This window comes from Myotis yumanensis, unplaced genomic scaffold (assembly GCF_028538775.1).
Source record: "Myotis yumanensis isolate MYYU_CA2020_CCGP unplaced genomic scaffold, mMyoYum1.0.hap1 SCAF_2, whole genome shotgun sequence".
NCBI classification, from domain to species: domain Eukaryota; kingdom Metazoa; phylum Chordata; class Mammalia; order Chiroptera; family Vespertilionidae; genus Myotis; species Myotis yumanensis.
In genome coordinates, this window is record NW_027223753.1 from 12,280,941 (window position 1) to 12,299,299 (window position 18,359).

An 18,359-nucleotide genomic window follows, 5' to 3' on the forward strand; every position below is an offset into this window, starting at 1 on the left:
AACATCAATGATGAGAGAGATTTCATTGATCAGCTACCTCCTGTACGCCCCACACTGGGGATTGAACCTGCAACCTGGGCATTTTCCCCTACCAGGTATCGAACTCTGACCTCCTGGTTCATAGGTCGGCGCTCAACCACTGAGCCATGACGGCCAGGCCCCGTGACTCTCTTTTTAGTTAGGAATTTGGGCTGTACAATGGGTCACCCTCAAAGCCCTGCTGGACTTCCACTCCACCAGACTCACGCTGCCACTGTAGCCACCTGGCTTGAGACCCACGCCACCTCTCCACCTGAGAACGCCGGACTTCCCACCAGATGCTCAGTCTGCTGGTTCCTGTCATGTAAGCTCCCCCTTTTCTGCGTGTAACCTGCGTGAGACTGTTGGCTTAGTGGGGTCTCCCCTAATAAAACTGGCATTGTGGAAAGACACAAACCTGTGTGAGCGACTCCTATCAGAGATGCCCCCTTGCTCATAGCACCTCTTTTTCTATGGGAGATGGAGAGGGCCTAAGTAACAGATTACTGAGCTTGACCAGAAAATTCCATGCTGGTTTGTTTCTGGGAGAGGTTGAAACTGCAATTAGATCGGGTATTAAATCTGGGTGTCCTATCATGGGTTTTTAGCAGGAGTGTTGCTATTTTGGGCCTGTGTGGTTTTTTTTTTAACAGTATAGGTCAGCGGTTCTCAACCTGTGGGTCGAGACCCCTTTGGGGGTTGAACGACCCTTTCACAGGGGTCGCCTAAGACCATCCGAAAACACATATATAATTACATATTGTTTTTGTGATTAATCACTATGCTTTAATTATGTCAAATTTGTAACAATAAAATTGGGGGTCACCACAACATGAGAAACTGTATTAAAGGGTCGAGGCATTAGGAAGGTTGAGAACCACTGGTCTAGGTGAATAAATAATGACCATTTATTGATAATTGTTGAAGCTGGTTAATGGGTACATGGAGTTCACTATTCTATTTTTGTGTATGCTTGAAAATTCCTATTTTAAAAAAAGAAAGAAGAAAGAAAACGAATCCCTTTATCAGCCATTCCTAACAGCTGGTTTGGGTAACAGGGATGTGCCGCTAACAAGCTGTATCACCCGGGTAAGTCCCCCCACATCTTGGGGACTCAGCTCACTCATCTGAAAAATGTGGCCTTTGGGTGATAGTTCTCTTGGGGTCCTAAGAAACTAGCGAGGGCTGCGGGCTTGTAGAGAGGCATCTAAGGGCATCGGGGAGGGGAAGGACTCAGTAGGCAAGGCAACATGAACTTTAACCTCGGCTCTGACACTGTGACTGCTGTCACTGCTCTTTAAATGCCTGTTTCCTTATCTATAAAAATAATATTCCCATCTCCTCGGTGGGAAGATTAAATAAATTAACAGTAGTAAAGACTCTGGTGGGTGATACTCCAGATTCCCTGGGCCAGCAATGTTCTTTCAGGACCCGCCTGACATGCACCACCACCACAGCGGGTACGTGCAAAAGGGCAAGAAACCATCCAGCGCCAGGTCCGCGCACAGCGCCCTCGCGCGGTCAGCGCTGGAAATGCCAGACCCGTGACCCCGCCCCTCGACGCCCCGGCACGCGCACGCGCCTGCGCAGAGGCACCGCCCCCGAAGTTTGCTGTTGTTGTGACTCGCGCGCCGCACGCCTACTTCCCCACCATGGCGGTGCGACAGGCGCTGGGCCGCGGCCTGCAGCTGGGTCGAGCGCTGCTGCTTCGCTTCACGGCCAAACCTGGCCCGACCTACGGCTGGGGACGGCCTGAGTGGCCGGGTCCCGCGGCGGCCCGGGGTCGCGGAGAGCGCCCGGGCCAGGCCGCGGGGCCCGGCGCGGAGCCGCGCAGGCTCGGGCTCCGGCTGCCCGACCGCTACCGCTTCTTCCGCCAGTCGGTGGCGGGGCTGGCGGCGCGGCTCCAGCGGCAGTTCGTCGTGCGGGCCCGGGGCGGCGCGGGCCCTTGCGGCCGGGCCGTCTTTCTGGCTTTCGGGCTGGGGCTGGGCCTCGTTGAGGAGAAGCAGGCGGAGGGCCGGCGGGCGGCCTCGGCCTGTCAGGAGATCCAGGTGAGCGCCCGCAGGCGACGGGGAGGGGCGGGGCCCGCAGTTAGGCTCGGAGCGGATTTCAGCTGGTGGGGGCGGGGCCAGGAGGGGCGGGGCGCTGGTGGGGGCGGGGCCAGGAGGTGTGGTGGGGCGGGGCGCTGGTGGAGGGGCGGGGCCAGGAGGCGTTTAGTGACCGAAGCTCTGAATCAGTCAAGATTTATCCTTCCTCCTCAGACTGGGACATTCCTTGAAAATCACCACTTAAGGCTCCATTTCAGCGTTACTGGTCTCTGGTGTGGGGACAGCACCCCACTTTTGTTTTACAGTGTTCCTTTCCTCAAGCATCATGTTTTGGAAGAAAGGCTGCTAATTATACGTACTGTTGCACCATTGCTCATAGCTTTGTGTCAGTTTTTAAAATTTTAATGACAAGTTATAACATTCTGACCCTGAGGTAGTTGTCGTCCCCAATTTATGGAGAAGGAAACGTTCTCAGGCAAAATAACTTGTTTGAACTCAAACAGCCAGTGAAGAGGGGTGCCCTAGCCCTGAACCCCGCTGCCTCCACAGTTAGCCAGACAGTTAGTGGCACAGCTAAAGCCAAAGTAAAATCATGAACAGCAAGAGAAGACATCACACCAGACGGTTTTAGTTAACCTGAATGGAGTTATCTAGAGTGAGTGGCTATGTAGGGGGGGTTTAGGTTTTTTATTTTTGGAATATATTTTTATTGATTTGAGAGAGGAAGGGAGAGAGAAACATCAATGATGAGAGAATCATTGATGGGCTGCCTCCTGTGCACATCCCGCCCCCCCCCCCCCCCCCCCCAAGGAGCCTGCAACCTGGGCCTGTGCCCTGACCAGGAATTGAACCGTGACCTCCTGGTTCACGGATCATGGCTCCAGCACTGAACCACACCAGCCGGGCTCTTAGGCTTTTAAAAATTACTTAAAATAGTTCAGAGACCTCTGTTTCTACCCTACTAAAATCCATATAGGACAGGGTTCTCCAGAGAAATAGAACCAATAGGATATGTTTATAGAAAAAGATTTATTTTAAGGAATTGACTCTGCAATTCTGGAGGCTAGCAAATCCAAAACCTTAAGGGTGGGTAGGCAGGCAGACCCAGGAAAGAGCCATCATTGCAGTTCAAGTGTGAAGGTCATCTGCTGGCAGAACTCCCTCTTCCAGGGACTCCGTCTTCTGCCTGGGGTTTGGATTACAGACCGAGTTGGTACTGCCCTACAGTGGAGGGCTGAGGGGCGGGGAGATGAGTGACTTGCCCAAGGACACAGCTGGTTAAGGACCACGCAGTGTCTCCCGTTTCCTGGTTCCCAGCCCAGTTCTTATTACTCAGCACTGGAGTGTCTCATGTTTGAGCTCTGGCTAGTTTGGGATGACAGGTGACATCTGACCTAGTCCCCTGCTACTGTCCTTGCCTTTTGCTATTGCTTAACTGGCAGAAGCCAAGGTGGGAAACTTGATAATCCTGCTTAAAATTATGGCGGCTTTTCTTTTTATATATATGCTAGTGTCCCGGTGCACGAAATTCGTGCACTGGGGAGGGGGTGTTCCTCAGCCCAGCCTGCACCCTCTCCAATCTGGGACCCCTCGAAGGATGTCCTACTGCCAGTTTACAGGGATCGGGCCTAAACCAGCAGTCGTACATCCCTCTCGCAATCCGGGACTGCTGGCTCCTAACCTCTCACCTGCCTGCCTGCCTGCCTGATTGCCCCTAACCACTCTGCCTGCCGGCCTGCTCACCCCCAATTGCCCCCCGCTGCTGGCCTGCTTGCCCCCAAATGCCCCCCCATCAGCCTGATCACCCCCAACTGCCCCCCTGCTGGCCTGCTTGCCCCCACCTTCCCTCCCCACTGCCTGCTCGCCCCCAACTGCCCCGCTGCTGGTCTGCTCACTCCAAACCCCCGGAGTCCTGATCACCTCCAACTGACCCCCACTGATGGTCTGCTTACCCCCAACAGCCCTGTCCCCCACCAGCCTGATCACCCACAACTGCCCTCCCCTCTTGGCCTCTAACCATCTCTACCTCAGCCCCACCACCATGGCTTTGTCCAGAAGAATGTCTGGAAGGTCTCCTGGAAGGTGTCCCAGTCTAATTAGCATATTACCCTTTTATTAGTATAGATATATATTATTGATTTTTTACGGAGAGGAAGGGAGAGGGACAGAGAGCTAGAAACATCGATCAGCTGCCTCCTGCACACCTCCCACTGGGGATGTGCCTGCAACCAAGGTACATGCCCTTGACCGGAATCGAACCTGGGACCCTTCAGTCCGCAGGCCAATGCTCTATCCACTGAGCCAAACCGGTTATGGCGGAGACTTTTCTTAACTGAGGAGCTCGATCCTCCTAAGCTTACCATCTACACGTCTTTTTCTCACACTTCACTTACAATTTTTAATTAGTTGACAGTTTTTAAAATTCAGGTGTTCGATTTCTTTTTGGGGAAAAAAATGACCAGATCTGGCATCTCTAATACTAAAATTCCATATGGTGTCACAGTAGAATAGTGGCTACTCCATTTAGATGGAGGCATATGGAGGGGAAATTCGATTACAAAATAGGCAAAAGACATGCGCGCATATTTCACCAAGAGGAGATACAGATGTTAAATATGCATATGAAAAGATGTTCAAGATCACTAGCCATTAGGGAAATGCAGGTTGAAAACACCATGTGCCATCACTGCATACTTATTAGAACAGCTAAAATAAAAAATAGTAATAGTACCAAATGCTGGTGAGGATGCAGAGAAGCTGGGCTGCTGGCGAGAATATAAAATGGTACGAACACTCTGGAAAACAGCAGTTTCTCTCAAAAGAAAACAAAAACAAAAAAAACATGCATTACCGTATGACCTAGCCATTGCAGTCTTGGGCATTTACCCAGAGAAATGAAAACTTATGTTTATACAAAAACCTGTACATGAGTAGCTGCTGTGGAAAACAGCATGGCAGCTCCCCCAAAAATAAAAATAGAATTATCATATGACCCAGAAATTCTACTGTCTGGTGTACACACGAAAGAATTGAAAGCAGGGACTTGAACAGATACTTGATAAAGGATTACTCCACAAAATATTGCTTCTGCTCCATGGAGTAGAATTGAGTTGACAAGACCAGATAGACTTTCTTTTTTTTTTTTTTTTTTTTTTTTTAGGTAAAACTTATGGTGCAAGGTGTATTAGTTACAGACACCAAGTGCTTTAGGACTCCTCCAGAAGGAAAGGTTGCTGTGGGCTGGTTTGTCAGGGCTAGTTGTACTGGGAGGAAGTGATGAGTTGGAAATTGATGGAAGAGTAGAGAAGAGCCAGGCAAAATAATACAATAGAAATAGAAGGGGAGGGGAGCACTGTGAGCAAAGGTTCCGAGAGCGGCATATGAAAGATAAATATGGGTGGTGCATAGACCAGCTGGTGAAACAGTTTTCAGATACACGAAGTACCAGGACAAGGTCCTGAGTCACCTACTGGCTAGGTTTTTGAACAGAAGAGAGAGTGACATTGAAAGCAGTGTAGTTCGATCTGGCTCAGAAGCAGGTGAAGGGATGATGTGAGAGTAGGAAAGTCTAGAGGTGGGTAACTAACCAGGGAACGGAGGGGATCAGCAGATCAGATAGGATTTGAGGTGAAGCTTGGGTGACTTCGAATGATACCACCTGCCTGAAGTACGGAAGGACCCTGATTTGGGGGAGTGCATCCCCACCAGCACCTGCATTTCCATCTGTTTCCATCAGAATTATTATATTCTTGTTTCCTTTCTGAAAACAGAGTGAATCCACCAGATTCCTCAAAGGTAGAGAGAGGATTTAATGACTCAGCTCCAGGGATCCTCCTGATTTTACCCCCTTGTCTGCAGAAGTGACCTGAGGTCATTCACAAGTGGAGGGGTGCTGTTGACCACATTCTCCTGCCCATCTACAGCTCCTGGCAACCATCCACTAGCTGCCTGCCAAGGCCTTTGCAGAGAGAGTTGTCTCCATCACCAGAAACCTCCAACATTGTGCTGGGGCTTGACAGGCAGCAAAGGAGTGGCGTGTGTCACCTACAGAAATTGGAAGTTCTGACCTCTTAACTAATGATGTTCAGTGTTGGGTTGTCTCTGATGCAATGAAGCGACTGAGTGTGAGAAAAATTATTCTGAGTAATGAGGAAAGCAGGATGGCCTGAGCCCAGGCTGAGCAGTGAAACCTACTTTGGTTGTGTTTGTACTAGCTGCCAGTCTGGTACTTGAAGACCTTGCCCCGCTATCCTTCCCCTCCCCCATTTCTCATTACGTAGCCTTACTAGTCTCCCTCTCTCACAGTGTGTGTCTTTCCTCACAGACTGTTTTTACCCAGAAAAGCAAGCTGCTCCCTGACCCACTGGACACGAGACGCTGGCAGGGCTTCCAGCTGGAGGAGTATCTGATAGGGCAATTCATTGGCAAGGGCTGCAGTGCTGCTGTGTATGAAGCCACCACGCCCGTGTTGCCCCGGAACCTGGAGGTGGCAAAGAGCATCCGGCTTCTTCCAGGGAGAGCCCCAGATGTCATCCCACCAGGAGAAGAGGAGGCGCGAGCTCCACAGCCCCCTGCTTTCCCCTTAGCCATCAAGATGATGTGGAACATCCGGGTAAGAATGGGCCTTCCATCTGCAGAGTGCCAATCTCGGGGGACCTGATGATGCTTTTTCCCAGGAAGTGGATAGGAAAAGACAGATTCTCCACAGTCCAGGTGCTTATGTAGTCGGGCTTCTTCACCCTCTCACACAGGAGTGTGAAGCCGTGTGTCTCAAAACGTAGTATGTCCACGACTCACCTGGGGATTGACAGATTCTGATCAGGTCTGGGGTGGGCCTGAGAAAGTTTGAGTAACAAGTGCCTAAATCATTGGTTTCTCACCTGGCAGTCCTGGCTGATCAGTTAGTTCATTTCAGGACTGCAGTTACCACCATCTTTTCTCCTTCCCGGGACCTGCCTCACTGGAGAGGAGGAGCCACACTCCTTATCTCCAACCTCACCCTCCACCTTACCTCCAGATCAGGGGTTTGCTTGTCACCTCCCTGCTGTCGATTCTGGGAGGCCTCCAGGTGTTGGGATATTGAGTTTATTCCCCCCACAATAACAAAGATTTCTGTCTATTGAGAATAATTTTTTTTACCTTGCCACTGCATAGGCTGGCTTAGATGTTCTTTCTCCTGCCCAGGGCATACATTCAAGCCTAAGGTGAAAAACAGCCATGAGCTCATGCTGGACCCTGAAGTGCAGCCCTTATTTTGATTTGGGGAAGGAAGGTTATTAGACTGTTGCCCTTCCAAGCTGGGTTAATAGCTAAGAAGCATCTGAACCCTTTGCCTATAAAACATCCAGTGGAAGCATCAAACTTCCACTGGTTGGGGCATGAGAGCTTTTGCATTCAGAAAACCTAAAAGACTTGATTCTTACAGGATATTCTTGATGCTCAAGTTTCTTGGGTACTGAGAGCTGTTCATAGTGAAAAGAGGTGAATATGGTCATTTTCTTCCTCTTTGGTATTGTTGGTACTGGGAGATGGGAAAGCTGTTCTGTGATTCAGCACAACTTTACCTAGAGTGGACTGGTCAGGCTCTGACCTGTCTGCTGCAGGGAGCCGAGGGGCTAGGTCTGCTTGTTACCAGAGGCATCTGTGGCAGGAAGAAGGGTCCCATGCCCTGACCATCCTGATCTCTCTTCCTGCCCTGGCATCTGAACATCCTCTGAGTTGGCATGGATGACACCTCCGCCCTATCTCTCAGGAGGAACTAACCTTGGCTTGCCACTTCAAGAGGTTGACTTATCTTTTTTTTTTTCACCCCCCAAAAAACACGTTTTTATTTTTTTCAACAAAGACATGGTTACTTTTTTATTTGAAGGAGAGAAAAAAAGTATGTTTTAATAAATACTGCGGAAACATTGACCAAACATACATTGACTTCAGCATTTTAAAAAATGCAACAAAAGTTCTGCTTTTTAACAATTACAACTTATTTTCTTTTTACAATATTTAAATACAGAAAGCACTTGCCAGCTATTTTGTAATACTGCCCAAAGCATAATGCTGCCTCAGTCAAAACATTATGTTGGTAGAAACATCTGTATTTCATGGGAAATGACTGGTATTTCCTTGCAGAGACCAAGCAAAGTGCTTATAAAACATAGAACTAAGTATGTAATTACCTTAGTCTCCTTTCTTGCCACAGTTTAATGGGAGCAACAGCTTCAACACTTCAAAAATGAAGCTTTATCAATGGAAAGAAAGCTCAATAAAAAACATATTTTTATTGATTTCAGAGAAGAAGGGAGAGGGAGATAAAAATATCAATGATCAGAGAGAATCATTGATTAGCTGTCTCCCACAGGTCCCCACTGGGGATCAAGCCCGCAACCTGGGCATATGCCCTGACCAGGAATCAAACCGTGACCTCCTGGTTCATAGGTCGACGCTTAGCCACTGAGCCACGCCGTCTGGGCTTATCTTAAAGGTCAAAATCAATCCTAAGCAGTAGCTGTTCTGGTCCGGATTACAAGGAAGGGGTTGGACTTGCCATTCCGCTTGGGTCTGTATAACCCTGGATTCATTGTGGATTTGTTTCAGGCCGGTTCCTCCAGCGAAGCCATTTTTAGAACAATGAGCAAGGAGCTAGTCCCAGCGAGTCGAGTGGCCTTGGCCGGGGAGTATGGAGACGTCACTTACAGGTAAGCACCCATCTGCCCACCAGACTGGTTGTGAGTTCTTTGAGAGCAAAACCATCATCTGTGTCCTCAGCACTCAGCCCAGCGTCTGACACGACATGCAGATGATGGCAAATGCTTACTGAATGATGTAGTTAATGATGGATTTTCGGTTGGTGGGTGATTAACTTGGGAAAGGATGTAGATTACCTGCCGATGCACACTGGTGTGAGGAGAGAGGGCCATCCCAAACGCCCATTTCAGAAAATAGGGAATTGATCTGATTTCTGATTCTTCCTAAGTAATGCCCAGTGGAGCACCACCTATCCGTACCAACTGAACTCTGCCCCCAGCAGAGGTAGCATTTATTCTTCTAACAACTGCAGTGCACCTAATGGTGCTGACAGATTAAAAAAAAAAAAAAAAAAAGTGGCCTGTTCCCCAAGAGTTCTCCATGAGACCCAGGAGCCAGATGTGTCAGGAGCAGTCAGGTATGGTAAGTTCTAGAATGATGTATGCTCAGGTGCAGAGGGAGCCCAGAGGTGGTATGTGTGTGGCAAGGGTGGGGCCATTCAGAAAGGCCTCTTGAAGGGACAGTTCATGGTGCCTTTTGAAGGATGACTAGGCATTAGCTCGGCAAAGCAGTAGGAAAAGAGCATTGCCCTCAGGGAGAAGCAGTGGACAGCTGCCTCGGACGGTGGCTTGTAAGTCCCGTATCATAGGTTTGAGCTGTGGCAACAGGAATTGTGCTCACTGTAATACTTGTAGACCACCAGGAGGAGGTGGAATTGTGCTCACTGTAATACTTGTAGACCACCAGGAGGAGGTGGGCCTGCTGCATTTTGAGTGATTTACTAGAGCAGTGGTCGGCAAACTCATTAGTCAACAGAGCCAAATATCAACAGTACTTCTTCAAAATAGACTCACCCAGGCCGAAAACCAACTTCTGCGTATGGGCCAGGAAGTTTAATGTGGTATTTTGTGGAAGAGCCACACTCAAGGGGTCAAAGAGCCGCATGTGGCTCGCAAGCCGCAGTTTGCCGACCACGGTACTAGAGGATTGATTTATCGATCTAGTTCTGTCAGAAGCAGGAAGGTAGAAATAGGGGCTTAAGGGAATGTACATGGGAAACCTCTTGCATTGCTTGAAAGGCGCCAGTATAACTGAGGGTCCGGCAGGTCTGTGGGCTCAGCACTGTCCTCCTCTCCTGATTCCTGTGTAGGAAAAAGTGGACCACTGAATGTCAGCTGCTTTTGGGGGCTAATAGTGGTGTCAGCTTCAGCCTGCTGTCAGGGTGCTGTCACGGTGCTGTGGGCACTAGGAAGTCCCTGCCGCAGAGTCCTGCCCAGACTTCTCGTCTGAAATAGTCCCCGCCACGCTCAGTCCTTTACCGCGCCTTAGTTTCTTTTCATGGCAGTTATCACCATCCGACTGTAAATCATAGAGGAGGGTGTCTATTTATTCCCAGTCTCTTCAGCTGTGCTAGATGCTCTCTGGGGCCAGGACTTCCAGGTTTTGTTTCCTGCGTTCCCCCACAGCTCAGTGAGTGTCTGCTGAGTGGTTAGGTGAATATGGCCGAAGGGCTATTACTAAAGTACAGGTGACATCTAACATGGTCTCAGGAGAAACTCTTCCCTGAGAGCATCCTGGGTGTATTCTACGGAGCCTTTGCTCATCTAGGGATCTCAGATTTGGCCCTTTGCATCTGCTCCTCTTTACTTCCCCCACCTGATTTCTCTCTTTTTTAATATTTATTGTTGAAAGTTATTACATATGTTCCTTCCCCCTCTCTCCATTGCCCTCTCCCACCCCACTCCCCACGATTTCTTTGTTTTTTCAAATATGCTTGTATTGATTTCAGAGAGAAAGGGAGAGAGAGAGGGAGATAGAAGCATCAGTGATGAGAGAGAATCATTGATTTGCTGCCTCCTGCATGCCCACAACCTGGGCATGTGCCCTTGACCAGAATCGAACCTGGGATCCTTGAGTCCACAGGCCAATGCTCTAGCCACTGAGCCAAATTGGCTAGGACCCCCGATTTCTGATCTTGTCCCATTTACAGGCTACGCTCCACCATACTGAATTCCTACTGCCCTCCCCAAGGCACCAAGCTCCTCCATAACTATTCTGCCTCTGCATGCAGTTAGCTATACTGGGCTGCCCTCCCCACAGCCTCCTGTCCTGCTCCAACACCCACATGCACATGCCTCCCCAGCATAGCCACACTCTTCTCTGGACTCCCGTGACAGCTGGCAGAGCTTTCCCATGTGGCACTGACAGCCTTGAGCTGTGATGTCTGTGGGCTTCTATTCCATTCTCCTCTGCCACCTGGTGTCCTTATTTCTTACCCCTTGGCTCTTCTGTTCCTGCCTGCCTTTGGCTTGCACACCTCCTTGGCTTCCAGTGGCCCAAGCAAATCTCATGTCATCCTTTCACCAGCTCCATTGCATTCGTACCCTCAGAGAGATTCTACCTAGCCCCTTCCCTTTTCCTGTCAGCCATTTGGATCTCAGATGTGTCCAGGTTTACTACCCTTAGTCCAGTCGTCTTTGGTTGAGGCTGTGAGTGTGAGGCTCCTGGAGACAGAGAGTGGGGAGGGCAGGCAGGTGACAGCTCTACTCCCAACTGTCTGAATCCATTCATTCATTCAACAAAGGTTTATTGAGCTCATACTCCACACCAAGTGTTATTGCAAGAAGTTGGAATCACAGAGATTCTAGTCCTTTCTTTACAAGTATTACCAACCTCATGAGGTATGTTACTACCTTTTTCCCTGCACTTGAGACTGAGCCCAGAGAAGTTAAGTAACTTGGCCAAGGACGTACAGTGGCAGACCTGGAGTCCAAACTCAGGCACCTAGTCTGATTCCAGGTGCTCTTAACCGGTGTCTGCCACATGGGATGATGGATGGACGAAAGGATGGATGGGAAGAAGGACTGGCTTTTCTCTGGGCTCATCAGATCTGATGCATCATCTTAATGGTTTTTTTCTCTAACACCAGGCTCTGCATCTGGAACATAGCAGATCTGTAGTAAATGTTTGATATAAATGGTGAATAAATGAATGGCAGTATTTACTGTGGCCTTAGATTATCTTTCCAACTCTTGTTACCTGTTACTGGCCTCATACGTTTGTCCCTTTTGACTGAAACAGAAAATCTAAGGGAGGTCCGAAGCAACTGGCTCCTCACCCTAACATCATCCGGGTCTTCCGTGCCTTCACATCGTCAGTCCCACTGCTGCCAGGGGCCCTGGTCGACTACCCAGATGTGCTGCCCCCACGTCTTTACCCCGAAGGCGTGGGCCACGGCCGGACACTTTTCCTCGTTATGAAGAAGTAAGTGGCAGGAGTATGGCAGGACCTGGAGTGAGTGGGAGCTGTTCCCTGCCTCTGTGCACCTGGAGTCCAGGGTCACAGGGAAGAGGATCCTCATCCTTTGGGAGATAAGGCCATGCCAAGGGCAAGTTTCCATAATCAGAATCTCTTCATTTAGAACAGACTTTTCACCTTGTGCTTTTATGTAAAATACTAGAGGCCCAAGTGCATGAAATTCATGCAAGAGTAAGCCTTCCTTCCCCGGCTGCCGGCACTGGCTTCCCTTTGGCACCCAGGACCCGGGCTTCCTTCCGGCTGCTGGCAGGCACCCAGGACCCGGGCTTCCCTTGCAGCCCCAGCTTTGTCCGGAAGGACGTCCGGTCTAATTAGCATATTATGCTATTATTGTTATAGACTTGAGGCCCGGTGTACGAAACTTGTGCAGGGGGGTGGGGTGGGTAGGAACGGGCCCTCAGCCCAGCCTGCACCCTCTCCAATCCAGGACCCCTCAGGGGATGTCCAACTGCTGGTTTAGGATCAGGCCTAAACTGGCAGTCAGACATCCCTCTCACAATCTGGGACCGCTGACTCCTAACTGCTCACCTGCCTGCTAGCCTGATCTCCCCTAACTGCCCCCCTTGCCAGCCTGATCACCCCTAACCACCTCTGCCTGCCGACCTGATCGACCCTTACTGCCCCCCCCGCCAGCCTGCTCGCCCTACACAGCCTGCTGTTTGGTTGTTACTGTGACAGCATCCCAGGCAATTTGCATATTCCTCTATTATTAGTATAGATGTATGTTTTTATTGATTTTAGAGAGGGAGGGAGAGAGATAGAAATATCAACGATGAGTTAAAATTCATTGGTCGGCTGCCTCCCACATGCCCCACACGGGGGATCGAGCCTGCAACCTGGGCATGTGCCCTTGACTGGAATTGAACCCAGGACCCTTCAGTCAGCAGTCTGATGCTCTATCCACTTGAACCAAACCAGCTAAGACTGTTTGTTTTTTAATATACACAGTTCTGCTCCCCCTCTGCACCCCTTAACATTGCAGCCATGGACATTTTAAGGAAATGAGATCTGTACTATTAACATGTGAGGCCTGGCTCTTCCTAATTTCAGGATAGTGGGTGGGAACAAAAGATACTTGGGGCAAAAAGAAATAAAAAAGCTCCAGATAAAAGAGGCAAGCCCATCATCCTAGTAATAAATAAGATGCTAGCAAGTGTCAGTGCGTAATAGAGATTCCGTCACCTTCTCCACCAGCTACCCCTGTACCTTGCGCCAGTACCTTCGAGAGAACACCCCAAGCCCTCGCCTCGCCACCATGATGATGTTGCAGCTCTTGGAAGGAGTTGATCATCTGGTTCAACAGGGCGTCGCACACAGGGACCTAAAATCTGACAACATCCTTGTGGAGTTGGATGCAGGTAGGTGCGCGCCCACACCGCAGAGCTTTCCAGGGGTCTGGGGACATAGGTCCTTTTTGGTTTTTATGTCCTATTATAAGTTGTATCTATAGTTAGCTCTGTACACAAGACATGAGCAATCTGTCCTTCTTTAGCTCAATATAAGAATTTTTAAACTGAAAGCTGTCCAAATATAAGCCCAGTTGCCTCTGGAAATAATGAGTTCCCATCACTGGAAGCATTCAAGTAGAACGTGGATGGTTAATTGTTTGGGGATACTGTAAAGTAGTTCATATATCTGATCACTTTTGATCTAGATTTAAAATAAGTAAACATGCAGTTAAATTACTAGAGGAACTGGCTTCTTAGAGGAAGTCTGTGTGAATACTTTTACAAATAACGAATTCCTAATGCACCTGTTTCTTAGGTGTGGGTTTGGGTTTTCAGGTTCAAATAAGGGCCCTTCGAGGTCATTTAAGCCAAGCACCATCTGTTGAGTAAATTATGAGCAGTCCTTCAGCCTTGGGACAGGTCCAATGACTTCATTATTTAGACTGATCCAAACTTTTCTGCTGTTAATCCTCACTTGAAGATATTTTTTCCACTGATTTTTAGAGAGAGAGGGGAGGGGAGAGAGAAAGAGAAACGTTGATGTGAGAGAGACACATCAGTTGGTTGCCTTTGACCAGAAATCGAACCTGGCACCCTTTAAAGGTGTATGAGCCAACACTCTATAACCACTGAGGACACCGGCCAATCTAGATCGATCCAAACTTTTATCCAGTTCTTTGTTTGAGGGCTTTGTCAGGGAGCCTTTATTTTCTAGAGGCATTTCTGTATTTGTGTAGCTGGCCTTCCCATTTGGCCCTCTGGAGAGCTCTCTGCTCTCCTGTACCAACCCTGAGTCCCTGTTAGCCCCTCTCCCCTACGTCTTGATGGTGGCTTTAGTAGGTTCCTAGGAGGGCCTCTCAGAGGAAAGATGGAGAAGCAGTTGCTTACCTGCTCTGTCCCTTCCCCAGACGGCTGCCCCTGGCTGGTAATCTCGGATTTTGGTTGCTGCCTGGCTGATGAACGCATCGGCCTGCAGTTACCGTTCACCAGCTGGGATGTGGATCGGGGCGGAAACGGCTGCCTGATGGCTCCTGAGGTGAGTCCTGCTGAGATGTCATGCGCCATCAGCAACTCTGGTGTTTCCACTGATAGAACAAGACTTCATGCCTCATCATTTTCTCAGCTCCTCCAGCTTTCATGACCCATGATTTGGCACCAGTCCCTTCCCTGCCACTTTGCTTTAGTCTGGATCTCCCCAATGTTCCTGGGAGATGCATGTTTTGTCAGCACAAAGTCGACAGCATAGACCAGGGGTGGGCAAACTTTTTGACTCGAGGGCCACAATGGGTTCTTAAACTGGACCGGAGGGCCGGAACAAAAGCATGGATGGAGTGTTTGTGTGAACTAATATAAATTCAAAGTAAACATCATTACATAAAAGGGTACGGTCTTTTTTTTTTTAGTTTTATTCATTTCAAACGGGCCGGATCCGGCCCGCAGGCCGTAGTTTGCCCACGGCTGGCATAGACAGATTCTTCTGGGTCTGAGCTACAACTCACTAAAATTCTAGGTTCCTTAGGACAGAGTTCAGATTAGCCCATGAATCAGGTGGCATGCAGGAGCATGAGTAGCTTAGAAATACCAGCAACATGATTGATTGCTCATCCATTGCTTTCTGAGCAGGTGTCCACGGCCTGCCCTGGCCCCAGGGTGGTGATCGACTACAGCAAGGCTGATGCCTGGGCAGTGGGAGCACTCGCCTATGAAATCTTCGGGCTCCCCAACCCTTTTTACGGCGAGGGTGGAGTCTACCTTGAAAGCCGAAGCTATCAAGAGACTCAGCTGCCTACACTGCCCGAGTCGGTGCCTCTAGATGCGAGACAGCTGGTGAGATCACTGCTGCAGCGGAAGGCCAGCAAGGTGAGGCCATCCCCAGGTTTTGCAGGGAATTTGCAGGTAGAAACCTCAGAGTAAAGATCAGCGCTGGGCAAGCACTAGAGCAGGGGTCAGGAACATCTGCCCCACTGGCATACAGCTCGCAACATCATTTGGACTGTCCCTGCCAAGGCATTCGGGGTGAGTTCATTAAATGTTAGCCAAGTAAATATAGCAGGCTCGTTTTTAAGGTAATTTTGTGTAGCCTGAGAATGATGTTATAAATATCCAAATGGCCCTTGGAAGAAAAAAGGTTCCCACCCCTGATGTAGAGTGACCAGCAACTCTTCTGCCTTACAAAGATTTAAAAACCAAGTACAGGAGAGCAAAACAGAGTTTAGTATGAATTGGAGTAGGGGAACTAGCCACCAAATTAGAATCCCAGCAGGTCAGCTCTTCTTGGCTTTATTTTTTTTTATTTTTATTTTTTTTTAAATATATTTTATTGATTTTTTACAGAGAGGAAGGGAGAGAGATAGAGAGTCAGAAACAGCGATGAGAGAGAAACACCGATCAGCTGCCTCCTGCACATCTCCCACTGGGGATGTGCCCGCAACCAAGGTACATGCCCTTGACCGGAATCGAACCCGGGACCCTTCAGTCCGCAGGCCGACGCTCTATCCACTGAGCCAAACCGGTTTCGGCTCTTCTTGGCTTTAGTTGCTTACGTTACTCAGAGGGAGAAAGATGCATTTTTAAGAAATGTCTCTTGGAGATGTAGTTTATGGAAATGGCTGAGATCTAATGAGACAGTAGATGTAAAGACATGTATGAGAGCAGATCTGGACATTCTGAAGTTACTAGAAGGCCGTGGTCGGCAAACTGGCTCGCGAGCCACATGCGGCTCTTTGGCCCCTTGAGTGTGGCTCTTCCTAAGCCTTATGAGTATCCTAATTAAGTTAATAACAGTGTACCTACCTATATAGTTTAAGTTTAAAAAACTTGGCTCTCAAAAGAAATTTCAGTCGTTGTGCTGTTGATATTTGGCTCTGTTGACTAATGAGTTTGCCGACCACTGCTATAAGGAATCTAAAGGCTAACACAGGAGAGGCCACACGGTTGGAGTGGCAGGTCTGGTTCAGGTGGCATGCTTAGTGAACAGAGCAGAGGCAGACCAGGGTTCCAATTCTGTTCTTCCACTTCCCTCCCATCTTGCACAGTGTGCTGTCATGGTCACATAAATGCTTTCTGCTACCAGTTACTATCAGATACAACTCATTCCAGATAGTGCTCCTAGCACGAGGCAGTTTGTGGGCCCTCCGTGATGGGGAGGCCTACTGGGAGCACACTGCCCCCAGGCAAACTTATAAACATGAGAAAGCCTGGAGCATGGGTAGAAAGCAGCCAATATGTCAGGAAAGTGAAAGGTGTGGTAGGGGAGAGACGGGCGGAGAAGAATTTGGTTGGGACCAGGGGAGGGAAGAACCTGAAATGAGGATTCCTTACCGAAGAGGGTTGTGGGCTGAACACTTTGTCACAGATGTCCTAAGCCTCAGCTTCCCTTCCTGTTGCAGAGACCATCTGCCCGAGTAGCTGCTAATGTGCTTCATTTAAGCCTCTGGGGTGAACAAACTCTAGCCCTGAAGAATCTGAAACTAGACAAGATGATTGGCTGGCTCCTCCAACAATCAGCAGCCACTCTGTTGGCCGACAGGCTTACAGAGAAGAGCTGTGTGGAAACAAAAATGAAGATGTTATTTCTGGCCAACCTGGAATATGAGGCGCTGTGCCAAGCAGCCCTCCTCCTCTACTCTTGGAGGGCAGCCCCATGAAGGCTGCCGTAGCTGGTGAATTACTAAAAGAACTTGCAGCATCTATGTCGTGATGGTCTGTGAAAGCTGAAGGGGGCGGGGGGTCTGAGGTGTGAGGGGAGAGTCAGGAGAAAAGATGGCACAGAGAGGGCTGGTCAGTGGAAAAGAAGTGATCTGGTTTGGTAAATGGGAGGAACAAGTTGAGTGAGGTTCACGGTCTGTAGCTATTAACTCTAGCTGTGCGATTGTGGTGCATCTACGTACATTTCTCTTACTTTTCCTATAGAGGGCCCCGTAGTAAACACCCAGGCTGCTGCAGCTACTCAACTCTGCTGTTGTGGCACAAAAGCAGTCTTAAATATGGAATCAAACAGGTGTGGCTGCATGCCAATAGTAAAGCTTTATTTATGGACACTGAATTTCATGTGTCACTTAAATGGTCTTGTTTTTTATGTTTTTAAATGGTTCTTAAAATTATTTTTTGCTTGCAGGTCATACAAAAATAGGCAGCAGGCTGGATTGGCCCATAGGCCATAGTTTGCCAACCCCTGGTCTAGATGAAGTCAAAGGGCCTAACTCTAAAAAAAAAAAAAGCACTAATCGGCCCCTATGTGTATGGATGCTAAAACTGTGGTAAGATCTTAGCCTACAAAGGTGAGAAGATACACTCAGGTGTTAACTGCTGACCACAAAGCCCTACCTTACGCTCATGTTCTGTCTTCACAGACCTCTGAAGAGTAGATGGCTGGGCTGTTAAATGAGGCTGGGCTGGGGAGGGGTGGACCTGCACGCCACTTTATAGAGGATCCAGGCCAAGGCATCGCTGTCAGCGGCATGCTGCCTGAGCTAAGGCAAGCGTTTGCACAGGTCAGTATATTGATACCAGAATGAAAAACATGCAGGCCTGGAAAACGAGAGCCTGTGCACTCCAGCTACTGCATTGAGTCTAGCAGACCTAAAATGACCGATGGAATGGGAATTAACAGCATGGTGTTTTAAACTTGCCGGTTTCCTCCTGACTGGCATTTCTTACAGGAATTGTGAAGAATTAAATGCATATTTACAACTGCAGAATATATATGTGCCTTGGACTATTTGGCTTTAAGACTGATGCTTATACCATAAAGAAAAGAATTTTGTGGGCAGAGATCAACAATGGAAGG

At 48.9% G+C, this 18,359-nt stretch overlaps 1 protein-coding gene across 1 annotated transcript; it reads left to right on the forward strand.

Moving 5' to 3' along the window:
- The first annotated feature begins 1,647 nt into the window (after positions 1-1,647).
- Positions 1,648-18,270, forward strand: PINK1 (PTEN induced kinase 1). The gene is made up of 8 exons (XM_070404245.1): positions 1,648-2,066; positions 6,388-6,675; positions 8,655-8,755; positions 11,886-12,068; positions 13,317-13,480; positions 14,479-14,606; positions 15,194-15,430; positions 16,960-18,270. Exons 1-8 carry the CDS (start codon positions 1,671-1,673, stop codon positions 17,215-17,217), a joined length of 1,755 nt encoding a protein of 584 aa, XP_070260346.1. The 5' UTR covers positions 1,648-1,670; the 3' UTR covers positions 17,218-18,270.
- Positions 18,271-18,359: the final 89 nt, after the last annotated feature.

Bases quoted from the DNA above. Each gene is read 5' to 3' on its own strand.
- PINK1 (XM_070404245.1), top strand. From the start codon at position 1,671: ATGGCGGTGCGACAGGCGCTGGGCCGCGGCCTGCAGCTGGGTCGAGCG. The intron at 6,676-8,654 runs GTAAGAATGGGC...GATTTGTTTCAG, and splicing joins AGATGATGTGGAACATCCGG to GCCGGTTCCTCCAGCGAAGC. The intron at 8,756-11,885 runs GTAAGCACCCAT...TGACTGAAACAG, and splicing joins TATGGAGACGTCACTTACAG to AAAATCTAAGGGAGGTCCGA.